Genomic DNA, 21424 nt, shown 5'->3' on the forward strand with positions numbered 1-21424 from the left:
CTGTCATACGAAAAAGAGCAACTTGGTCAATTTCAATACAAAAGAACTCATACAGGTGTGAAACAACACAATAATGGCAGCATTTTGGGGGAGCTGACAAAATTGTGATTTTTATCTACAGAATGCGTTTTGTGAGGCATAGTTTTTCAAAATGTGTACTACATAATGAATGATCAGTCAAAAAAAATAACCTGTTTACCCTGACAAGTATCATTTTATTCCACAGTGTCATCAAACACAAAACGGACCAGGAAAATAATACAAAAACCTCTCTGAATTTACAGAACTATGAAAGTCAGAGGTTATAAGGCAAATCTTACATCCCTTCACAGTAATGTCAGATCATTTAAATTTTTTGAAAATAACATGTTTCAAAACAAATTGCTTTCAAATTGCTTTTTAAGATAACAAACGGATGTAATGTAAGTAAATAACACTTCAGGAATATAATAGTAGGTAACACTACTTAAAAGAAAAGCCTTACATATTTAAATTATATACATTTAAATTATTATTATATTACTTGATCTGACAGAAGTTATTTCATCTAAATGGTTAGTTACCAACCGGTAACGCTTTACGTCTGTTTGCTGGGAATGCATTTGTTAGCACACCAATCAGAGGAACTCCTTCATTGCTTAGTCAACATAAATGCAACACATTCATCATGCTTTCTCATCTCCTTTGAGTCTAAAAACTCAGTACCGTAGGTCAGTTAGACATTCCCACAGTATGTGTCGTTTGATTCGCGGCTGGAGTAATGTGTTGCTCGGGATGTAATGTTCCTGTGTACGTTGCCGTTTGGAAGAAGTACATCTAAAATGAAAGAAGAAACATATGGTATAGTGTTTCTTTAAAAATAACCAAATGGTATGTTAAGTTGTAAGGTTGAAGTGTTTATACTTGTTCATAAAGGAACTTACTGGGTTAAATGGTACATGTTTATTGTATTGACCGCATATGTGCAATGTTGTCAATTACCACAAAACACAACTGAGCCAAGAAAGAATGCATCTTAATAACCATAGCATGAGACTGTAATAGACTCACTTACCCAACATTGCTTGTGGATGATTAAAAAAGCATTTGCTCTGGAGGATAATAGTCATGTAAACTAACAAAACACTGCTATGGGTGAGGTGCTGTAATAGATATAGGAGCTAGCTAGGTCGTGACTATTCCATATCATGAATATTAATGAATCCAAAATAACAACTGAGAAATGTTTCTCTTACCTTAAAGCCGACAGCCAGAAGTGCATGAAGGAACACTATAACTGCCATAGTAGCAAAAGCTGTTAGTTTAGTGTCATCACGAACAGCCGGCCAAAAAGTGATGACCAACACCGAGCCTGAGATCACCAATGCAACCAAAATCAAAAGCCACTGGAGCCAATTGAAGGGAATTGTCCATAATATCTTAAAACAGAGAGAGTATGACTTGTTGATCTGACATGAAAATAAAGTTTGATATGTGTTTTTGAAGTATTAATTCAAAACTTACCGAGGTAGGAATATATATGAAGAGAGAATATCCATAGACACACACAGTCTCTAAAAATGTATATCCACTGATTTGCCTCTCAACACTTTGTCGCCATGTTAAGAAGCCCCAAACTCCGAGAGGTACCAGCCATGCGTATAGGAACACGGTTACTGCTGCAATTGACACTAAAATAGAAAAAATAAATTATTACATAAACATGAAAAGTGATTGGAAGAATAAGTGCTGCTACATATGAAAATGTGAATTACTGGTATACATGAATTTAACTTCTAGGGGCGGTTTCCTGGACAGGGCTTAAGTTTAGTCCCAGCCTAAAATGCTTCTTAACATTTTGAGATTAAAACCTCAAAGTTAAAGTATAAAATCTATCTGTCTGACTGCCCTCTTACCTCTGTGGAACTGAGGTCTGTAGTGATACTCTGGGTTCCCCTTCTCGCTCAGAAAGGTGGAGAGGTTCCCCATGATCGCCACTGAGAACACTAGAGTCACACAGATCCAGAATGGACCTGACAAAAGAGAGGAAACATGACCCGTAACACACATGATCTCTCTGAGAGTCATTATTATATACCAAAGGAAAATTAAAGTTTTAAAATATGTTTTGATGAGGTAGTGTATGAGATAATTTACTGTAAATAGTAAGGCAGGGACATTACCATATAAGTCAGGGTTACTTCGAATGTGGTGTCTGATAAAGTTTCTTCCTGGCAAAGGTATAACTGAGCCTTTTATCCTATCCAGCACCTAAAATAAATACATAAATGACATCATTTGGGCCACCACAGAAGTAGCAATTCTAACTAAATAACCAAACAAATATGATCTTTCTTTCAAATATTTATAGATTAGTTAAAATAAGAAACCAAATGTTTGTGTACCTGCACTGTATCTATATTGAAGAACGACTGATAGTATTCAAAAGTCCAAAAACCACCAGTTTGTTTTTCTCCTCCAAGCAACTGTGTGGATAATGAACAAACTGTATAAATGTCCAGCATTAAACAGACTTAAAAATGACTAAGGTTCATTTGTTGTCCTTTTGCAGCTCACCTCTGAGCTCTCTTCCTGATTAACTTCATCATCTGACAGGTCGAGTTTGACATCTCCAGAGGAGGATGCAACACCAGGGCTGGAGATACTGAGGGTTGAAGCGCCGGGATTTGTTAACAGTAGATCTGTGGCCACCTCGAACTCTGTAAAGACACAGAATGCTACTTAAAGGGATAGTTCACCCAAAAATTATAATCTTTGATCATTTTCTCATGCTCGTGTTGTTACAAACTTGTATGCATCTGTTTCTGATAAACATGAAAGAAGTTATTTTGAGTAATGTTTATAACCAAACTGTTTATGAGCCCTATTCACTCCCATGGTAGGAAAAATAATACTATGGAAGTGAAAGGGGCCCATGAACAGTTTGGTTACAAACATTCCTCAAAATATCTTTCTCTGTGTTAATAAAAAAAAATTATACAGGTTTGCAACAACATGAGGGTGAGTAAATGATGACACAATTTTTGGGTGAACTAACCATTTAAAGCAGAAACAAACACGTTTTACAGGCATACATACCCTGAAACTTTAAATCATCTGGACTAGCCATGACTGAAGATCACAGGAGAGCTCTCAAAAAGATCTCATATGAATACTGTCTGTGGGAAAAGCAAAATAAACATGAGGTAATCGTATGACAGACATCAAAAAAATCATCAGATCATCATTAACAGTCTATTTTGGTTTTATTATAGTTGAAGTGCCTGCTAAATTATTATGTATTATATTAGCTTGACTAGAAATATAATGTTTAAACTGTGAGACAATGGTACATCTGTGGTCACTTTGGTTCTACTACAAATACCATGACTACACTATGGTTACTGTAGTAACATGTTTTATTCTTAGTCCTCTGCGTGGATCTCATTAAATCTCGAAATAAACCAAATTTCATTATTCCCACAGACAGACTAACAGTTAATTCACTTACCTGGCGGTACAATACGATGCAATACGTCAATGTTGACTCTCTGAAAACTCTCTGACAGTCTTCTTTCGGTAGCACGGATTATATTTTAACTCGTTCCTTTTGACAAACTGAGATTCAAAACGTTTTAACGGACCCAATAACAGATAGGAAAGCTTTGATACAGTCTTAATACACACGGATTTATCGTTATCTTCTCCATACTCCACGTCACCTGCACGGTTCCGGCGCGTCAAAACACGAACACGTGACCGGACCAAAGCCGGAACTAAAATTTTATAATTGTTACATGATTAATCCCTTATAAATATCAGTAAGTACTATCCACATTAATGAAATATAACATTTCATGTTTGCTGTTAATGTTACATATTTTTGATATTCATATCAACTTAAGTAAACAAAATGTTTACCAAATAAAATGTTGAACTTCACTATAGGTAACCACGAAAACCGTTGAGAACCGAGCGCTATATTACATCAAAGTACCGCGAGAGCGACGCGAAAGCAGAGCTTTTAAAACGCTCTCGCGGTACTTTACTACCATATGTCTAACAATATGCGCAGCGCCGCATGAAGTCATACTGGAACGAAAAGCCAACATTGTGTTTCCCTACCGGAATGATAATACTTTAGGTACCGGGCTTCCCACCATCTTGGCTCTTCAGTTTCATCAGCTGACATTATTTCAACAACCCAGTTATGGAAACTGGCAGCTTGCTTAAAGTTCTTCCTGCGATGATTTCCTCGTGAACTATGAACTCTAATTTTTTCACGAGTTCATGTGCTAACATGGCCGCCTCGTGTTTGTTGAAGAGATGGTGCTCCACAGCAGCTACAGTGACAACCAAGGGCACGAGGTGGCAAAGACTAATAAATAGTCGTGCAGGTAAGGTTTTGCTTTTAACGTTACTGGAGCGCAATATTTTTTTATTTACGTTTTTCTGACCACTTGCCTTAATAACTTAGTTTATGAAATAAAGCTGTCATGTGCGTTAATGTGGTCTTATTCATATTTATATGCTTTTACTTAGCCTGCTATTTATGTATAATTTTTTTTCATTTTTATTGTAATTTTACTCATATTTTTTTTAATGTCAAGCATCTTTTATATGCACATAACTTTACACATTGGTCCAAAATACAAGCAGACATACTATGTAGTAAATGTCTACAAGTCCCTCTATTTTTTTATTTATCGTTTTGCTTTGGGGCCCTTAAAGTGGATGTGGAGTAGCAGTGTAAATAAAAACCTTTGGGAGACACAGGACTTATTTGGTGGTGGGGGGGTGAACAACGTAAATGTGATGTCATTGATAAGGTAATGTGATCAATGTATAATTTTAGTTGCTTACCATTCATCAAGATGTTGTCACTATCTTCAGGTGCGTGGTGCCGTGGTCTTTTAAGTGATTATAAGGAGGCTTGCCGTGAGGTGGTGGTGGGGGCACGGGAGCGACCCCTCAAAGCATCTGTCTACATAGGTCTGCTTGGAGGATTCTATGCCTGTTATTGTACCAACCCCGATGATGCTTCTTTCGAGACCAGCATCCTAGAAACATCCAACCGTCTGGCTCTCCTGTCACCATGGATACGCAATGGCACCTCAGATGGGCACGTCCAGAGCCTGATGAAGCTGCGAAACGAGGGCAGACTGCGCTACGCCAGAGTGGGCTTTGCCTCTTTGACTTATTACACAGACAACGACCCTGTATCCAGTCTGTACGAAGCACAGTGTTCTGTAATGTCTGTGCCATGGGCGGAGTTGCCCAAACGGGTACTGGATGTGGGTTTCGTGGGACGCTGGTGGGTGCTTCATCATAAAATGAAGGATTATGATATTAATGAGGAGGAGTTTAGACATCTGCCTCCAGCTCTGGTGGCTACAGTTCCACCATCACCCCAGATAACTGAGAAAAATGAAAAACTGCATCAAGATTCATTGAAGGCAGTGGTGATGGACGATGAGAGCGGCGTGTCAGATAGTATACAGAAGCAGGAGGACACGTCTGTTGAAGGAAAGCAGATGAGCAATACAACATAGAGGACACTGAAAATGTGAACGTAGTACTGCACCCCTCATATGAACCCCAAAATCCCAAAAAATATTGTGTTTTGACAAAATAAATTAAAGTAAATTAAATGTCAGGAAAGCACCATGTAGAATGTTATGTTTTACTTTTTCTGCTAAATGTGTGAAACTAACTGTTTAGATTATCAAGAACTAAACAATTGCAGTGAACTTCAATGGTATATTGTTAATAGCAGAACACTGTTTAAACTGACATTATATGTTCTCAATTGTGTGTCTTTTATGTTACATTTTTATATAATAATTTTCACCTTTGAGTAAGAATTTCACATATGAATTTTTATGTTAGTGTGAGTCAAAATGTGTAATGTGTGAATGAAGAAAAACGTTAATCCTTAAAGTGTTGTGTCTGGTACATCAACCAATCATTGGTTTAAAAAAAAAAAAAAGAGTAAATTACGCACAAACCTACCCATTGGGAAAAATGAACCCTGAAATTGTTCATAATTGACTTAACAATTGGCTAAAACAACCCAGCATATGTTAATTTATAACCCAGTTATCCCTTTTTTTTATTGAAAGTAACCCAATTTCTTTTTTTTTTTCTTTTTTTGACTTAGGTGCCACATTTAAAGAAACTAAATGTGCAATCTCAATGGTGCAGGTGTGCTAAACTGATAATTTTTCTTCTCTGAATAGAAGGGTATTGGCTTTTTTAAGTAAGCATTGATGCCATTGCTGCCTCTTATAAAGGCTTCCAGAGCTAATTATTTCCATTAATCGCATTACCTCTGACTGACCTACTATGTCCGTGGATAACTTTGATTAATTTTCAAGGGAAATCCTCCTTCAGATTAATCTCTTTACTCTTCCTCTCTCTGGATTGTCTTCCTCTATTAGTCCCTCACTTTCTCCCGGTGCAGTCCTTCTTAAGATGGTTGGTATTGATTTGCTGGCTCGTGGAGCTGCATTCGGCTGTTTTTTCTGATTGGTGTCTTCGCTCCTGGAGAGGATTGTTCATTCTGACCGTGCAGGTTTCTTGCAATAAGAATGTGAACGCTGTGAGGTTGCAGCTGTGTTATGCTGTAGTAAATGCGACTTAACCTGTTCATGTCTAGTTAGACCAGATCGTATTTTTCAGTAAAAGGAAAAATAATGAAAGTAAAGCATTGTGTGCACTTAATGATGCAAAGCACTTAAGATGTGCTAATGAATGTGTGCAGGCTAAAGGGTCTTAGCTTTGTAACTTAACCTCACTACATAAATGGCAGGGTCAATGTAGAAATAATAACGTCATTAGAGTGCATTTACAAACTCTCTCTCTTTGAAAGAAATACTGCATGTTACTTGAAATGAGTATTAATGACTGGCTTGCCTCAGACGAAGGCTGAACCATCTAAAATCATATAAATACCCCTGCAACTTTTGTTTCTGCAGTCCTGAGTCTGTTGTATATTGAAATGGTCAATTAGCATTATCACGCCGCTGTTATCCAATCACTAAAGATTTTCAGCTGGTCAGAGGATGTTGCTTTAGCCTAGAGCAGTGGTATCTGATGTGCCTCGATCCTCATAATGTACTGAAGCACTCTGACCATCAGAAGGTCCACAGGGACCCAAGCGTTGCTTGATTGCTAAAATGGAGGAGCTTTGCTAACATTGTACTTCTGCCTACAAGATCCATTCACAAACACGCCACTGAGTCCCAATGCTTTTAAAGCACTGTCCCTAGCCTGTCTTATTGCCTTCAAGCTCACTGATCTGAGATAACTAGACAGATGTAAGCAATGGAGCGGAAGCCCACCATGGTTTTGTGTAGTGTTGCCATTTTTCCAAAGGTAAAATGATTAGGGAGATGCTAAAACCAGTACTTTTTGATATAAAGGTTTTTTATTTATAAACAAGAGATTTAATTCACCTCAAAGCAAATATGTATCACTTATTGTTTATTCACCATCATGTGTTATTAATCTATAAGCCTTTCAGAAGAGCAGATGTTACATTGAATTCAACAGAATTCAGAACTGTCAGGCTCATTCATTTTCATCATACAGAAAACAATGCAAGAATTAACCAAATCATATTTTGAAAGATACAATGATCAGTAGATGGTGACTAGCATGTACTATTTTAGCTTCTTCCACATTCGTTCTTCGATCCAGCCTTTCGTCAACGCAAAGCCACCCCCACCTTCCTCAACCTGTCCTCTATTGACTATTGACTGTCACTCTATCCATCCTCTGCTGCCAATGTCAGATGGATACGGTGGCTGAGACTGATCAGTGGTCATCCTGTGGAGAAGAAAGGGGGGCTTGGGGTCGGTGAGGACAAGATGGGAGAGCGGTGGGGGTCGTTCGTAGGGGTTAGGGAGTCTAGCCACAGAGCTGACCCCTGTGACCATAACTCCACCACCCCCTCCCATTATGTCTGATCAATATGTAACTATGGATGGAGAAAATGAGGGGGAGGAAGAGGTTAAAGGCCCATCAGCAAAACCAGACACTGGATCCGTTAATGCAACTACTAAAAGTGGTCTGAGTTTAGTGGTCTATCTGCAGGGAAAATACTATATGTGATTTGTTTTTCACTGGTAGCAAGTGTACGTCGCCCCAAGATGGCTATTTAATGATTGTTTTCCTTTGAAAGTTTTCATTTTTAGATTGTTTGCTCATCTGAAATGTGTTTTTTTATAAGGGCATTTGGCAGATGTCTTTCTGGAATTAGAATCTGCCCTTTTTAAGATGTTTGTACACAATAATTAAAATGTGATGCTTTCCAGATGATGCACACTTCGGCAGACATCTTGGAGACACGTGTGTGCTTACTGGGTTACGAGTTACCTTTTAATCTAAACTTAGTCTACAGATGAACTTAAAGTTAGACTTTATAATTACTAGTATGAAATGGTACCCAAAGTCGTCTTTTCTGCCACATAAGATTTTATAAATATGCCCCTTTTCGTAATACTCTCATTGTGCTTTTCTATTGAAAAAAAACAACAATACATTCTTTAAAATGTCTTTTTTTATTCCAACACTCATATACATTTACAACAATGTGGTGAGTTATAATAATGACAAACTATTTGACTTTGCCATATCTTTAAAAATAAGCTTGCATAAATAGTTACACCTCTGTTAAGTTACCATGAACACTAAATAAGTGCCACATAAAGTATGAGCAACGTGAGAAGAATCAAAGCTAAGTTACTTTACACTGGGGTGTAAAGAACAAAGCTGCACAAACTATTTTTAGGGTAGTGGCTCACAGAAAGCAAAGGGTTAAATGTCTGGCACACAGCAAGGAAAGCATGAATGTGTGTTTAAATGTGTGAGAGAGAAAGATGAGAGAGACACAGAGAGGAAAGAGTCAAAGTATAAAAATATAAATGTCTGTCTGGAGTGTGAAAATGTTTGAAGATGAGAAAAAATACCCCAAAGAGGGTGAGAAAAAAAAGAGTGCACAAGAGAGTCGGGTGGAGATGAAGGGGGAGGGAAGGAAGCAAAAAGTGAGTGAGAGAGAGAGAAAGAGAGAGAGAGAAGGAAGCAGAGAGCATTCACAATTTTCATTCAAACTGACACAAGCTGTGTGTCCCGGTTTGCACTCCACACACACACTCTCTCTCTCTCTCTCTCTCTCTCTCTCTCTCTCTCTCTCTCTCTCTCTCTCTCTCTCTCTCTCTCTCTCTCTCTCTCTCTCTCTCTCTCTCTCTCTCTCTCTCTCTCTCTCTCTCTCTCTCACACACACAGACACACACACACACACACACAGAGAGAGAGAAACACCAGACCGTCTGCAGTTAAGTTAACAGCAGCTAGAGGACAGAGACACAGCGAGAGTAAGACACCGGGACGTGAAAAATGAGGAGCCCGGCGGAAGAAGAGGAGGCGCACAATTCACAAAGAGATGTTACTGTTGAAGGTGAGTAGAGGGAGCAAGAGGAGTTTTAAAATAGAAGAGAGAAAAGCACGGAGGGGGAAGCGAGGGATAGATTGTGGTGAAGGAATGCTGGGGTGGAACAACCGAGCCCGATGTATGGAGAAGAGCAAAGAGAGAGAGAGAGAGTGAATCCAGACTGGGTGTATGCATCTAAGCTTTCTTTGAGAGTCACTATGGTAAGTGTGTTTTTCTTTTCAAAACCACTGCCACCTCCCTAAATGAATACCCTGTGATTTACTCTGACTGTTTGAGTGCACGCAAGAGGACTTTTAGTGCTCGGAGGAGATTTGATTTTCCATTAGGATGCATTGTCATGCAAGAGACAGCTATTAGAACGTGATACAAATGTGATTTGACAAATGTGACAAGTGTTGCTTATACGGTCAGACATCACTGCAGGAGATTTTAATGTGATGTTATCTACGAAGACATGCACGTTAGATTTGCATGCTTGTTTTAGACATGGGGACATGCTTTTTTATTTTTGTGGTCGTAAATATAAATACCTAATTTAATTTGCAACTGCTAACTTGTTAGAAGGGCTAGAGAGTGTGCAAGTATGTATTTCACATGATAGTCTCCTAATGGTTTGTGTGTGTATGTATGTGTGTGTTTGAGGTGATATCAATCCCTATGGAAGTGAACGGCAATTGGATTAAACTATTGATTTAGTCTGGAGCAGGTAGACATACACCCAGTCACCCAGACGAGGGGGAAGGGCCGTCCACATTACTGCAGACATCTTCATCAATAATCCTCTCGCACCCAAAACCAAACCTACAGCAGTGACCAGCACGATAATGACAGGCCAAGTATTTCACTTCCTTGAAATGATCAACCAGAGATGTAAACTTCACACACATATACCAAGTTACCGAAGACAAACTTTATTTCTTCAAAAGAACCGTGAGGTCAGTGCCTGTTAGTATCTTGTGTAGTGGTTTATAAGTTTGTTATGCTAGGTTTTCGAATAAACACCAAGAAGATCCATTTCTGGGTGCTCTTTTAAAAGTTTCTCCGAAAACTTACAAGGTCTACAAAACTGTCTGTGCCTCCTATGAACTCATTCACCAGAGGGTCATGAGTTCAAGTCCCAAGTGGGGGAAGGGATCTGTCATGGCAGCCTTATTTTTTCTTCCAGACCCTTCCCCCTTTTTTCCACATCTCGCAAACCGATCATTGCGATGGCTGGACAAACACTTTTCGTACTAATATGGTCAAACCTTCAAAAGCAGATGAACCGAAAATGCACAATTTGTGCATGTGGGAATGTTGCGCAATAGTTGTTAAAGGCCAACCGAGCTTCTTCTCGTCCCTCTCACATTAGTTTTCAAAGCGGCATAGTTATGTCACACCTCCTAAAGTTTGCATGCTAAACTTGTTTGCACCCTCTCAGGTCTCCTAGTCGTCTGTTTGCACATGCGTACGTGAGAATGTTTAGAACGCATCGAACCAACAAACGGACGAGGCGCGTTTCAGACAGCCCCTCTTTCATAGGAAATGAGACCCTTTGACCTTTGCCATTCAGTCTGTCTGGAAATGCTGAGCCTGGAATCGATCAACACCCCCTTGCCCAGACATGCACTCACCACCTCCACTCCTCTGCCCTCTCCTTCCATTCCTCCTTCCCCCTTTCATTTTTCTCTTTCTCTCCGGTCGGCGACCCCCCGTTCCCGCTCGCTCTTTGCTTCCATTCCCTTCCCCCACAATCAGATAATAGACCCCACAGAGCTCATGCTATACTTTACGCAGATCCCAGTGTGCGTATGACCGGATCTTCAGTCCATGTGCTCACGTGAAAACTTCAGACCACAGCAAGAATGAGGATGTCACAGGAATAAGTTGTTAACTAGTTATTTGAAAATGCATATAGGTAGTAATGTCTAAGTGTTTTTCTTAACAGTGTTCAAAACCTGCGCCTTAACCGGAGCGAGTTACAGTGAACATTCAACGCTGTCGGTGAGTTTGCAAGTCAGAGAAACCATCGAGTGTTGAGTGTACCCTGCCGCTCGAACACACTCCAACCACAAGGCCTTGTGACTGCCAGCGAGTCCATTTTGTTCCTGAGCTGGGCCAAGATGGCTGCTGTGGTGACTGAAGCTTTCCCAGCTGGTCACTGGAGCGAGAGACTCCATCCTGCATCTACTGTCATAGATCTGGGTCCTGATTCACATTCATTGCTGTCGGTGGGTTTTGTCTTTTCGACTCGCCGGACGATGAATGAGAACTACTGGCCCTACTTCCATCACCCAGTGAAATGTAAGGCCTGCTTATGTTTTTTCATAATTAGATGTGTGACGTAATACATGTACATCACTAATGGTCAATAAACATGATGTGAAATGAGAAATGGGAATTGATTGTTGTTGTTTTTTACCACATACAACGTGATTTCAACACTTTTATATAATACGGAGCAGTTACTTTCATACTTTCATAGTTTCATAATGTATCCTTCTATGGGGGGCATTATAAGATTTTTTTCTTTGTTAAAAGTTATGTGAATTCTAAGATGGGTCATTATTGAGAAAATTTCTCTACACTGTCAGAAAAAAAGTCAAAAAATTGTCCCTAGCTGTCACCGGGTGGTTTCAAAAAGTACACCATTGTACAAGTTTATATTATACCTCAGAGGTACATTTCGGTAGCAAAGGTACACATTAGTACCTGAAAGAGAAATAATGGTACAAAATATATACACATTTGTACCTAAATGGTACATAGGGCCTTTTTAAACATCTTGGGACAAGTTTTTGATTCTTTTTATGTCTCCCAGAACTTGTGATGGACAAACAAGTGCAGGTGCCTCATTAAATTGAAAGGAAGCTATATTTTTGGTGAGCAGTGGCGGCTGGTGACTGCTCTTCTGAGGGGTGCAAATTCAAAATATGTGTTCTGAGTGTCATGTGTGTTGCTCGTGTTTTCAAAAATGTGTTTGTTGAGTCATGTGAACCATGTGCATCACGTGTTTTGTAAGGGATAATGTAGAGGCAGCCGGTAGTTATCGGGAAATAAGCCCCGACAGTGTGATCAGGACCCGACGCGAAGCGGAGGGTCTTGTATCACACTGAAGGGGCTTATTTCCCGATAACTACCGGCTGACTCTACATTATCCCGCTTATTACACGGCTACTTGTCACATAAGAAAAAAACTGGACATGAATATGAATTTGAAACATTTTATTGGCATATTTGTTTTAAATTAACATTTTTATCCTTCCGCGAAACTTTGCACAGATGCATAAAATGATCGTAATACCTTATTAAGATCCTCTGCTTCATACTTGTCTGTCTCCATTTTTTTCTCTTTTAGCCAGTCTTTGAGAAGTTTTAATGCCCATTCTGTATTTTTTTGTGTGTTGGCTTCGTAGCTGTCATGCTCTATTTTGTCAAGTTCAGTCTCAGTAAGCTCTCTGTGTCTTGTCGTGGTTGTCCAGTGTTTGTCACAAGATGGCGCCAAACAAACAGTAATCTTTATTGGCGCGGAGCGATCTTACTCGTAAAAGTAGTCCGGCTATGCGTTATTATTTTGGAGCGGTTATTATTCGAAAAGAACGAACCTGCAAATGTCTCAACTGACCAATCAGAATCAAGCATTCCAGAGAGCCGTGTAATAAATTTAAATAAGTGCCTGCTACACATGCGTCAAAACTGTTTATGATAAAAGAGACGCTCACGTTCACAAAATACGCGCAAGACATTCCCTTAACACTAAATTCTGATTACGCATGAGATTATGCGAGTATCTTTTATCATAAACCCTTTAACACGTCTGCAGCACGCATTTATTTTGACAAGACACGTGATGCACATAGGTTCACTCGACGTGCCGAACACATATTTTGAAATTATGAACCACACACATGACCGGCTACATACACGTTTGTGACAAACTTTGCATTGTGCACCCTCGATAAAAGAAGTTACTGGCCACCACTGTTGGTGAGTATTTACTGTTTTACTTAAAAAAACTGCAATAAAGGTTCATTTATATGTAATAATAATCGCTAAATATATCCAAATATATATGTGAAAAGGAACACAATTCTTACTTGATGTCAGTATGGTGGTTTTTTAGCCTTACTGATTGGACTTGGTTATATAACATGCCTTCGAGTAAAAGATGTCTTGTATGTCACAGTGTCAAAGGAAGACCCTTGAGCCAACAAACCAGACCTGTCATGCAGCTTATTGACTAGTGTGACCTGCGCAGACAAAAATATTGTCTACATTCCTCACAGCACCTCAGGGCAGGCAGTGTGTGTATGTAGCTTAAAATGGTGAAGTCTCCGAAGTGGATCACCAGGGAAACTGTCATGACTTTGATTATACAAAGCATTTTCATATCATTCATATCATAGCTACTAAAAAAAGGAAACCTGCACCTGAGGAACTTTATCAAGTAGCCTACCATGTCAATTTCCGTTGTTATAAAGGTTGGGTACATGTAGAGAAGACTTTAATAAATTAAGCAATGTGCCTTTTGGATTTCAGTGCAGACATTGTGAACAAGAACTTTGTTTTGTGTAAGTTAGGTAGCTGTAAAGTATTAGTGAACTAAATCTATGAGAAAGAGGGAAACACTTCAATCACGGTGATCCTGGGGGAAAATATGTTTACTCCAGGCACTTTTATATGAGAACATAGCGCCTGTACAGATTGAGACAGGTTCCAATTTATGACCCAGTTTATTGTGTTGGCCACTGAGACTGTTAGCCAATTACAGTGTAAGGTCAATATCTGGATTGACCTGATTGGTCCAAATAAAGCAGGGTAAAAGAGACTGATTGGTGAAGTCAGCTGTCAGATCTGATTGATGACTGTGCTGTGATGACTGATTTTTTTGCCTACCGCTGCTATCAACATCATACCTCTTCACCGTCCTCAAAAACAATATCTGCATAACCCGCCAGACAGAAAAATCGTAAACTTACACATTCATTCCATCAAATACATAACTTGGTTTTCTTTAAATCTTCTTTATAATCCCTAGTATGTGACATTGGACCACAAAACCCTTTAAAAAATTTAAATTGAGATGAGAAAGCAGAAAAAAATATCCATATGGTTTGTTAGGATAGGACAATATTTGGCCAAGATGCAACTATACTAGTCAACATTTGAAGTGGATCAAAAAAGTTTATCAAAGTTGTCCTAAGACAAGAATGGGTATTAGGGATTGATTTTATGTAAACTTTTTGAATGGTTTTGATCCACTTCGAATGTTGACTAGTGTATTTGAAAATCTAAAATCTGATGGTGACGGTTATCAAATGCTAATAAAAATAAAGTTTTGATATATTTATGGTAGCAGATTTACCAGATATCTTCATGGAACATGATCTAATATCCTAATGATATTTGACATCGATAGATCTATCCATCATTTTGACCCATACTATGTATTGTAAATATACCTGTGATACTTAAGACTGGTTTTGGTCACAGACTTATTGTACCATTTCTGTTCACTGCTATTGCCATGTCCTACTCTGAATAAACAGATGAAAATAGTTTAGTCCAAATAAGACCAGCAAACCAGCTTGTGCTAAATCATATCATGCAAAGTTCAACCGTACCATGAAAACAGGGTTTTAACCCAGGTTTAACCATACTGATAGCTCAGATGTTAATATTTTGTGATTTAAATACCCATGCAAGGTGTTTGTTAAAGATTTTAGAGCATTCTTTACATTATTTTCGCAAACTGATCTCACGGAAAGTCGTGTTATAGTCACAAAAAAATTTGATACATTTATTTGTGTCCATGGCACAAAATTCTGCTTTTTTGTGCCTTGAGCACGAATGTCTATTTCGTCGCACAAATTTCTATAAATTGTTTTCCGTGTAAGTGTCTTTTTCATGGCATTTTATGTATTTTTTCTAATAGTTTTTTCCTATTTTCTTATTGTGGCTTGGGGTTGGGGAAAAAGACATTGGTGCTCAAGGCACGAAAAAAGCTGAATTGACACAAATAAATTAATAAAAATTTCTGTGACTATTACACAACTTGCCGTGAGATCATGTTTCTTTCATAAGGTTAAGTGCAACTTTCAAAACTGGCACGTCTATAATTGGAAAAACATACCATCCAACCTTTTTTCTTCTTTATAAATGCACACACAAAAATGAAAATAAAATAAATGTTTATGTTCGTTAAAGAGCCATCCCTTATCCATTTGTTTGGTATTATTGCTACTAGTTTGTGCGTTTAAATTCACAAAAATTGCTACACCAAAAAACACTTTTCTGGTGTCTGGACTTTATCATGAATGGTTTAGAAAAATTTAAACAGATGGTTCGATGTATTGGTAATAAATGCATCATCTAATAGTTTATATTATTATTATATAAGTTCTGCCTGCAAATGTCACATCCATACCATTGGAATTTCTTTGGGCTTTTTAGCAGGGTTCATTATTCATAAAATTATGATTTTTGTCCTTTCTGATGTTGTTGCTATCTTTGTGTGAGCATTAGCCACTTTAAAGGGAGGTGAGGGAAGGTCAGTAGCACTTTGTCTTGTCATCACACACATCTATATCTCAGACAGGGCTGAAAAGCATAGCACTCCTGTCATAAGATACTTTTCTGGTGAGCCACTTGTTGGTAGCAGCTGAACACAGACCAGCACTTAACATTACACACAACAGAAGACCATTAGAATAAAAACACACTCATAAATAAATGACGAAACTACAGAGGTAAAAACTGAATTTGTGATCTTTTAAAACTGTATTTAGTTTCAACACAATGAATGCATTCAGATGAACTGGCGAGCTGACCTGGAGTAAACCAGTGAGAGGGGCGATAAGGGTACAGGACTCATGAAATTTAAGCATCCTGTGAATTCTGGACACTAATCCTGTCGACCACCGCATGTAGAAACATATGTCTGCGACAAGGGACTGTCTAAAATTAGAGCCATCATGTCAACTGTGAATAGACAGTAAAGCAGGAAACAATAAACATTCATAAGATGGTTTCATAGTGACTAAGCACCACATGAAAGTTTTGGAGTATGAGGAAGAGAGAGTACAGAAAGCAGGTCACTCTTCAAATTGTGCAAACACACAAAGCAGTTTTTTGAAAGGGAGACTGGAAACCATTTAAGTGCCTTTTCTGCTCTGACATGAAGCTTCTGCTATTCTGAGCGACACACTGGAGCACAACTGCACACAATCAGATGATAGATTTGTATTCATTATCATGGCAACAGAGCCCTGGCTTTACCGAGGGTGACAGTGGCAGAGAGATAGAGAGGGAGGGAGAGAGAGAGAAATGTAGACAGTGATCTGGGCAGGCCTGCAGGGTTGTAACTTCTGTCTACGCTGATGATGAACAGTCATTTGGTCATCCCCAGTCTACACACGCACAAGAGACCTGCATCACAGCACAGCGCAGACCATCCATCCAAGGAACGCTGTCATAATTCATACCACTGTCAGCATGTGGGGTCATCTCAACACACAGAGCTGTGCATACAAGTACAGCACAAAGGAAACATTCATAGCAATTCCCAAATGAACACTTTATTGCTCAGATGTTGCTCTTTTTATCTTTGGAGACATAATGAAGGTTTGTGTTTCAATTAAATATCAAATCCCTTTGTAGAATTAAAAATAAGCCCAAATACAATGTATAGTATAAAGCTTTACAGACAGCATGATCTCCACTGAATTTCTCTCTAGGAGATACAAATGAAAAAGTCTCATTTGTGATTTTTCTTTGCAATGGATTTGGGATTAGACAAAAACTGCATTAGTAACAAGTGAAATAAAGTGAAGTGACTGTCAAGCATTGTGTTAAAATTTAGTCTAGCCCCATTCATTCCTTATAGGATCCAAACAGGGATACATTTAGAAGCCACCAAACACTTCCATATTTCATATTTAAAGACTGTTACATGAGTAGTCACACAAGTAAGTATGGTGACACAGAATAAAAAGTGGTGATTTTTTAAGCGGATTAAAAAATTAGAACTATTTTGTAAGGCGGAAGAGCACTTAGTTTGCAGCACTTCAACATCAGGTGCAGGAAATTTGAGCAAGAGGGTGAGTAGTTGCTTAAAAAAATCGCCATGTTTTATTTTGTGCCTCCATACTTACTCGTGTAACTGCTCATGTAACAGTCTTTAAAAAATTTAAACATGGAAGTGTTTGGTGGCTTGTAAATTCATCCATGTTTGGATCCTAAGGAATGAATGGCGCTAGGCTAAATGCTAACACATTCACGACACGCTGTACAAAGATTAAGTGCACGCACTGAAAAAAGATAGGTCCGTATTAATTCTTCTATAGAACATAGTAAAATATTGAAAAATGGTAGTGTTTTCCTTTAAAAGGAACAAATTTGGGGAGAAATGCCACCTCAAGTATGGTGGCCTAAAGGTGAGTTTGTTAAAAATAAACTTGTTTAAGTAACATTTCCTTTTGCATCAAATAAAAAATTTAAAGATGTAGTGTAACATTTGCATCACAAATCATTTTTACATCAACTTTACATGTTATGCGACTCTGCTCCTTTCAAATCTCAGTTTCAGTAATGCTTAGTATAATGAACCAGTCTCGAACAACACCTGCAGGTGTTTACCTATAGACGATTAGTCTTACACCGAGTGTCTTCTTTCAGTAGCTTCACTGTTTGCATGTCACCTTTCCCTATCATTACTGGGGAAATTAAAGCCTCTGTGGCATGCAGTGGGGGAGAGGGGCCTGCATGCTGAAAAGCAACTACTCATCATCTCCTTGAGAGAAAATTACATGTTTGCCGGTTTCTGTCTTGTTAAAAAAGCATGTGAGTATTTAGGGTTTAGATCTAAATACATTTTTATCTGCAGGCTTTATTGTGCATATATATGAACATCACAATAATGCGCTGGATCTTTAAGAAAAGAAGGTCAAAGGGGAGAAAGAGAAGGAAAAACTTAAGCTAAATACTGATTTCATAAAATATATTTTACACTTCTCATACTATTTGAGATTTATATCATAAATGTTTCTAAGCCTTGCAGTCTAATAATGTATTTATGTTGCCAGACAGGATTCAATAAGCAGAATGAGTTCATGCTCTCAACAAGCTTGCTGTTTCAGCCTTACCATCTACCTAAATCTTATAGAGCTACACTTTGACTGATTTATACACAAACTTTCATTAGGCTTAATTATTTTGTGCACTATTTTGGGTCTGAATCCAACTCCAAGAAACATCGCTACACTATAAAAACAAACGGTGCTAAATAGCACTAAAAGTGGTTCACTGGTTTGTAATCATAGAGGAACCATTTTAAAGGTCACGTTCTTCCTGATACCATTTTTTAAACCCTAGTTAGTTTGTAATGTTGCTATAATAGCATAAATAATATCTATAAAATGATAAAGCTCAAAGTTCACTGTCAGGCGATATATTTTCTTTAATAGAATTCCTCTTTCAAAGCTATACAGTGAACGGCTGGTTTGGACTACAGTCCTCTACTTCCTGCTTTAATGACGTCAGTAAAACAGTTTTTTTTACTAAACCCCACCCACAGGAATACGTCAGTCACCGGCTTTGGCTCAAACGGCTCTGCTAAGCTGCTATCGAATCACAACACACTACTAAACAAACTACACAATCAGAACTCGTTACGTATTTCTGAAGGAGGGACATCTGTTTTGCCTGTCTGTTCAGCCTGTTTTGAGGTCAGTGAAAACAGCGCTATACAGATCAATTGTGTGAAAAATACCACGTTTTTTTACACGTGAAACATGAACACATGTTATATTGCCCACTATAAACACAATCAAAGCTTCAAAAACATAGAAAGAACGGTAGCTTTAAGTGCCATATAGCAGTAGTATCTGTGTATCACCTGTGTAGAAACATATTGTGTATAGAACCATATCTGGTGCTATAGTGATGCTATTTCACCCCTGGATGGTTCTTCATAGGTGCTATATAGCACTAAAAATGGTTCCCCTATGATTAAGAGCTTTAAGTACTATTTAACATAATTTTTTTAGTGTACCCTGAAAAACAAGTTTTAAATTTTTCTTGTTACGTACACTGTAGAAATTGCTAAAAAATTATAAAATAAAGTAGATTTATCTTAAATGATGCCAACTTTATTTTTATAATTTATTGCAAATCCTCACTAAAGAAAGTTGAAATTAATTGTAAATTCAAGTTGATTAAATGTAAAAATATTTTTTTACAGTGAAACAAGGCAACTCACTTTACTTGGCATATGAAAATCCCCAGGGATTAAAGAGGAAACACCGTTGTTTCTTGTATTCTAAATCATGGTTCATATCAAGACCTTCTCTCTCATTTCTGAAGAGGAAAATAATCAATCAATGAAGAGGACATTCATTTCCCTGTCACTGAATGGACTACACTGACGTATCCACCCGTCATAAAAACGAAGAGGCCGTTCTTATCATAAATCGGCAGAGAACTTAGCCAACACCCACCAACCACAGTCTATTTACACTGATTAAGTGCAGTCATTGTGGTCTTTAAGACTCTATGAAATGTCACAAACATCAGTGTAGGGTTTAAAAGACAGAATAAAGGTCACCAGTCAATAACAGTCTTTGTTATATAGCTATTATAAACGGGATGTTGTAAATGAATTCAATAGAGTTGGATTTGTTCATGTGGTTACATGGGACCCTACTTCTTTTATGCAAAATCTCTTGTAATATCCGATGACATCCTAGCTTACGAATGCATAACACAATGTAGTTCACAATGAAAAGCATTCAACTACTTCATAAATCTGATCTCTCAGGGTCAGTTTTGATTTATAGTTTACTATAGATTAAACATTTCTAAAGACTGGAAGTGAATTAGCTATTGATCCTTTACTGGGCTGGGTCACACACTGCAAACTGTGATTTGTGAAGTGTGACGTTTTAGCTGGTTAAAGAAAGTGAATTACTATGTTGTATAAAGGTTAATAAGCGAATGATATAACATTGCTCAGATTTAGTTACATTCACGATATGCTTTTTTCTTAATGCTTTAATAATTCGATAATGTGAAATACGATGGATGTCTCATCGTTTCTATATTCATGCTGTATGTATATCTCATATTTGCAGTAAACGCTAAAGGTATAAAAGATATTTTAAACGGTCTACTATTCAAGCTTACCAGACTGAAGACATGGATTAGGCCAAGTATACTACCTGACAGCCGAGATACCACCTGTTTGTCACGGTCCGCACACATGTCCCACCTCCCTTTCATCCTCTCCTGTCCCCTCTCTCTCCCCTAGCTTTTGGCTGGGCGTCTTGGAGCATCTGTGCCTGCCTGAGGCATGGGTTTGTTGTAGATGTGGGTCACAGTTCTGAATCCTGTGCGGTCTTATGACCAAGCAGCCATTGTATCTTCAGCAGACACGGCAAAGCCAGATGCCAAGCATTGTTGATGGATTGCTTCAGCAGCATGCAAAGTAATACAGTCAATAATGAAGGTCATAAGTCAAGTTAATGGTTTGCCTGGTTCTCGGTCCTCCTTTTCCCTTTCACAGAATGAAATTACACATCAAAGCGAAGGCATCCAAGGGTGAACATTTACAGCTTTCCGGTTCTGTATCACCACCTAGTGGTTAATGTAAAAATGACGTATTGAGATTGACTGTCTGAGATCGCAACCTCAATGAAGTAAACTAAGATCAAGTGTATTCAGATACAAAAGCACCTGATTTTGTGATGTACAACCATTGCAGAAACCAAGATCTGACAGTATGGAGACTATGGTGTGGTTCAGTTTTTCAACCACTCATGCTGAGAAGCTTTGAGGGCCAAGGGCTGTTCAGCGAGAATGAAGATAATGAGAGAGAGAGACAGCAGCATGGTAATCAGCAGGCCTCTGTTTCCTCACTGATGCTCTAGATCAGCTTCACAGGCTCCCTTAGGCCTTTTCATCTTCCCGCTCCCCTCTGAGAACACTTCGGATGAAAGGCATAACATCCTCATCCAG

At 38.4% G+C, this 21424-nt stretch overlaps 2 protein-coding genes across 3 annotated transcripts; one reads left to right on the plus strand and one right to left on the minus strand.

Annotated features, from left to right (window-relative positions):
- Positions 1-194: 194 nt before the first annotated feature.
- On the minus strand, positions 195-3734 carry yipf2 (Yip1 domain family, member 2). Of its 2 annotated transcripts, none has more exons than XM_065276244.1 (9): positions 3491-3734; positions 3079-3154; positions 2557-2699; positions 2385-2465; positions 2163-2250; positions 1896-2012; positions 1504-1670; positions 1236-1418; positions 195-816 (listed from the first exon to the last, which is right to left on the minus strand). In XM_065276244.1, exons 2-9 carry the CDS (start codon positions 3107-3109, stop codon positions 712-714), a joined length of 915 nt encoding a protein of 304 aa, XP_065132316.1. In that variant the 5' UTR covers positions 3110-3154; positions 3491-3734; the 3' UTR covers positions 195-711. The 2 variants fall into 2 exon arrangements, with proteins under 2 accessions (XP_065132316.1, XP_065132308.1); XM_065276236.2 differs by having other exon boundaries at positions 3079-3158; positions 3491-3733.
- A 514-nt stretch (positions 3735-4248) lies between these two features.
- Positions 4249-6900, plus strand: timm29 (translocase of inner mitochondrial membrane 29). Its single transcript, XM_065276195.2, has 2 exons — positions 4249-4376; positions 4873-6900. The coding sequence occupies exons 1-2, from the start codon at positions 4280-4282 to the stop codon at positions 5529-5531; spliced, it is 756 nt and encodes a 251-aa protein (XP_065132267.1). The 5' UTR covers positions 4249-4279; the 3' UTR covers positions 5532-6900.
- Positions 6901-21424: the final 14524 nt, after the last annotated feature.

The sequence above is a fragment of the Paramisgurnus dabryanus genome, chromosome 3 (genome assembly GCF_030506205.2).
Source record: "Paramisgurnus dabryanus chromosome 3, PD_genome_1.1, whole genome shotgun sequence".
NCBI lineage: Eukaryota > Metazoa > Chordata > Actinopteri > Cypriniformes > Cobitidae > Paramisgurnus > Paramisgurnus dabryanus.

Excerpts from the sequence above, each read along its gene's own strand:
- yipf2 (XM_065276244.1), bottom strand. The coding sequence starts at position 3,109 with ATGGCTAGTCCAGATGATTTAAAGTTTCAGG. Across the intron at positions 2,013-2,162 it reads AAGTAACCCTGACTTATATG|GTCCATTCTGGATCTGTGTG; the intron begins GTAATGTCCCTG and ends CTCTTTTGTCAG. Across the intron at positions 1,419-1,503 it reads TCATATATATTCCTACCTCG|ATATTATGGACAATTCCCTT; the intron begins GTAAGTTTTGAA and ends CTCTGTTTTAAG.
- timm29 (XM_065276195.2), top strand. The coding sequence starts at position 4,280 with ATGGCCGCCTCGTGTTTGTTGAAGAGATGGTGCTCCACAGCAGCTACA. Across the intron at positions 4,377-4,872 it reads ACTAATAAATAGTCGTGCAG|GTGCGTGGTGCCGTGGTCTT; the intron begins GTAAGGTTTTGC and ends CACTATCTTCAG.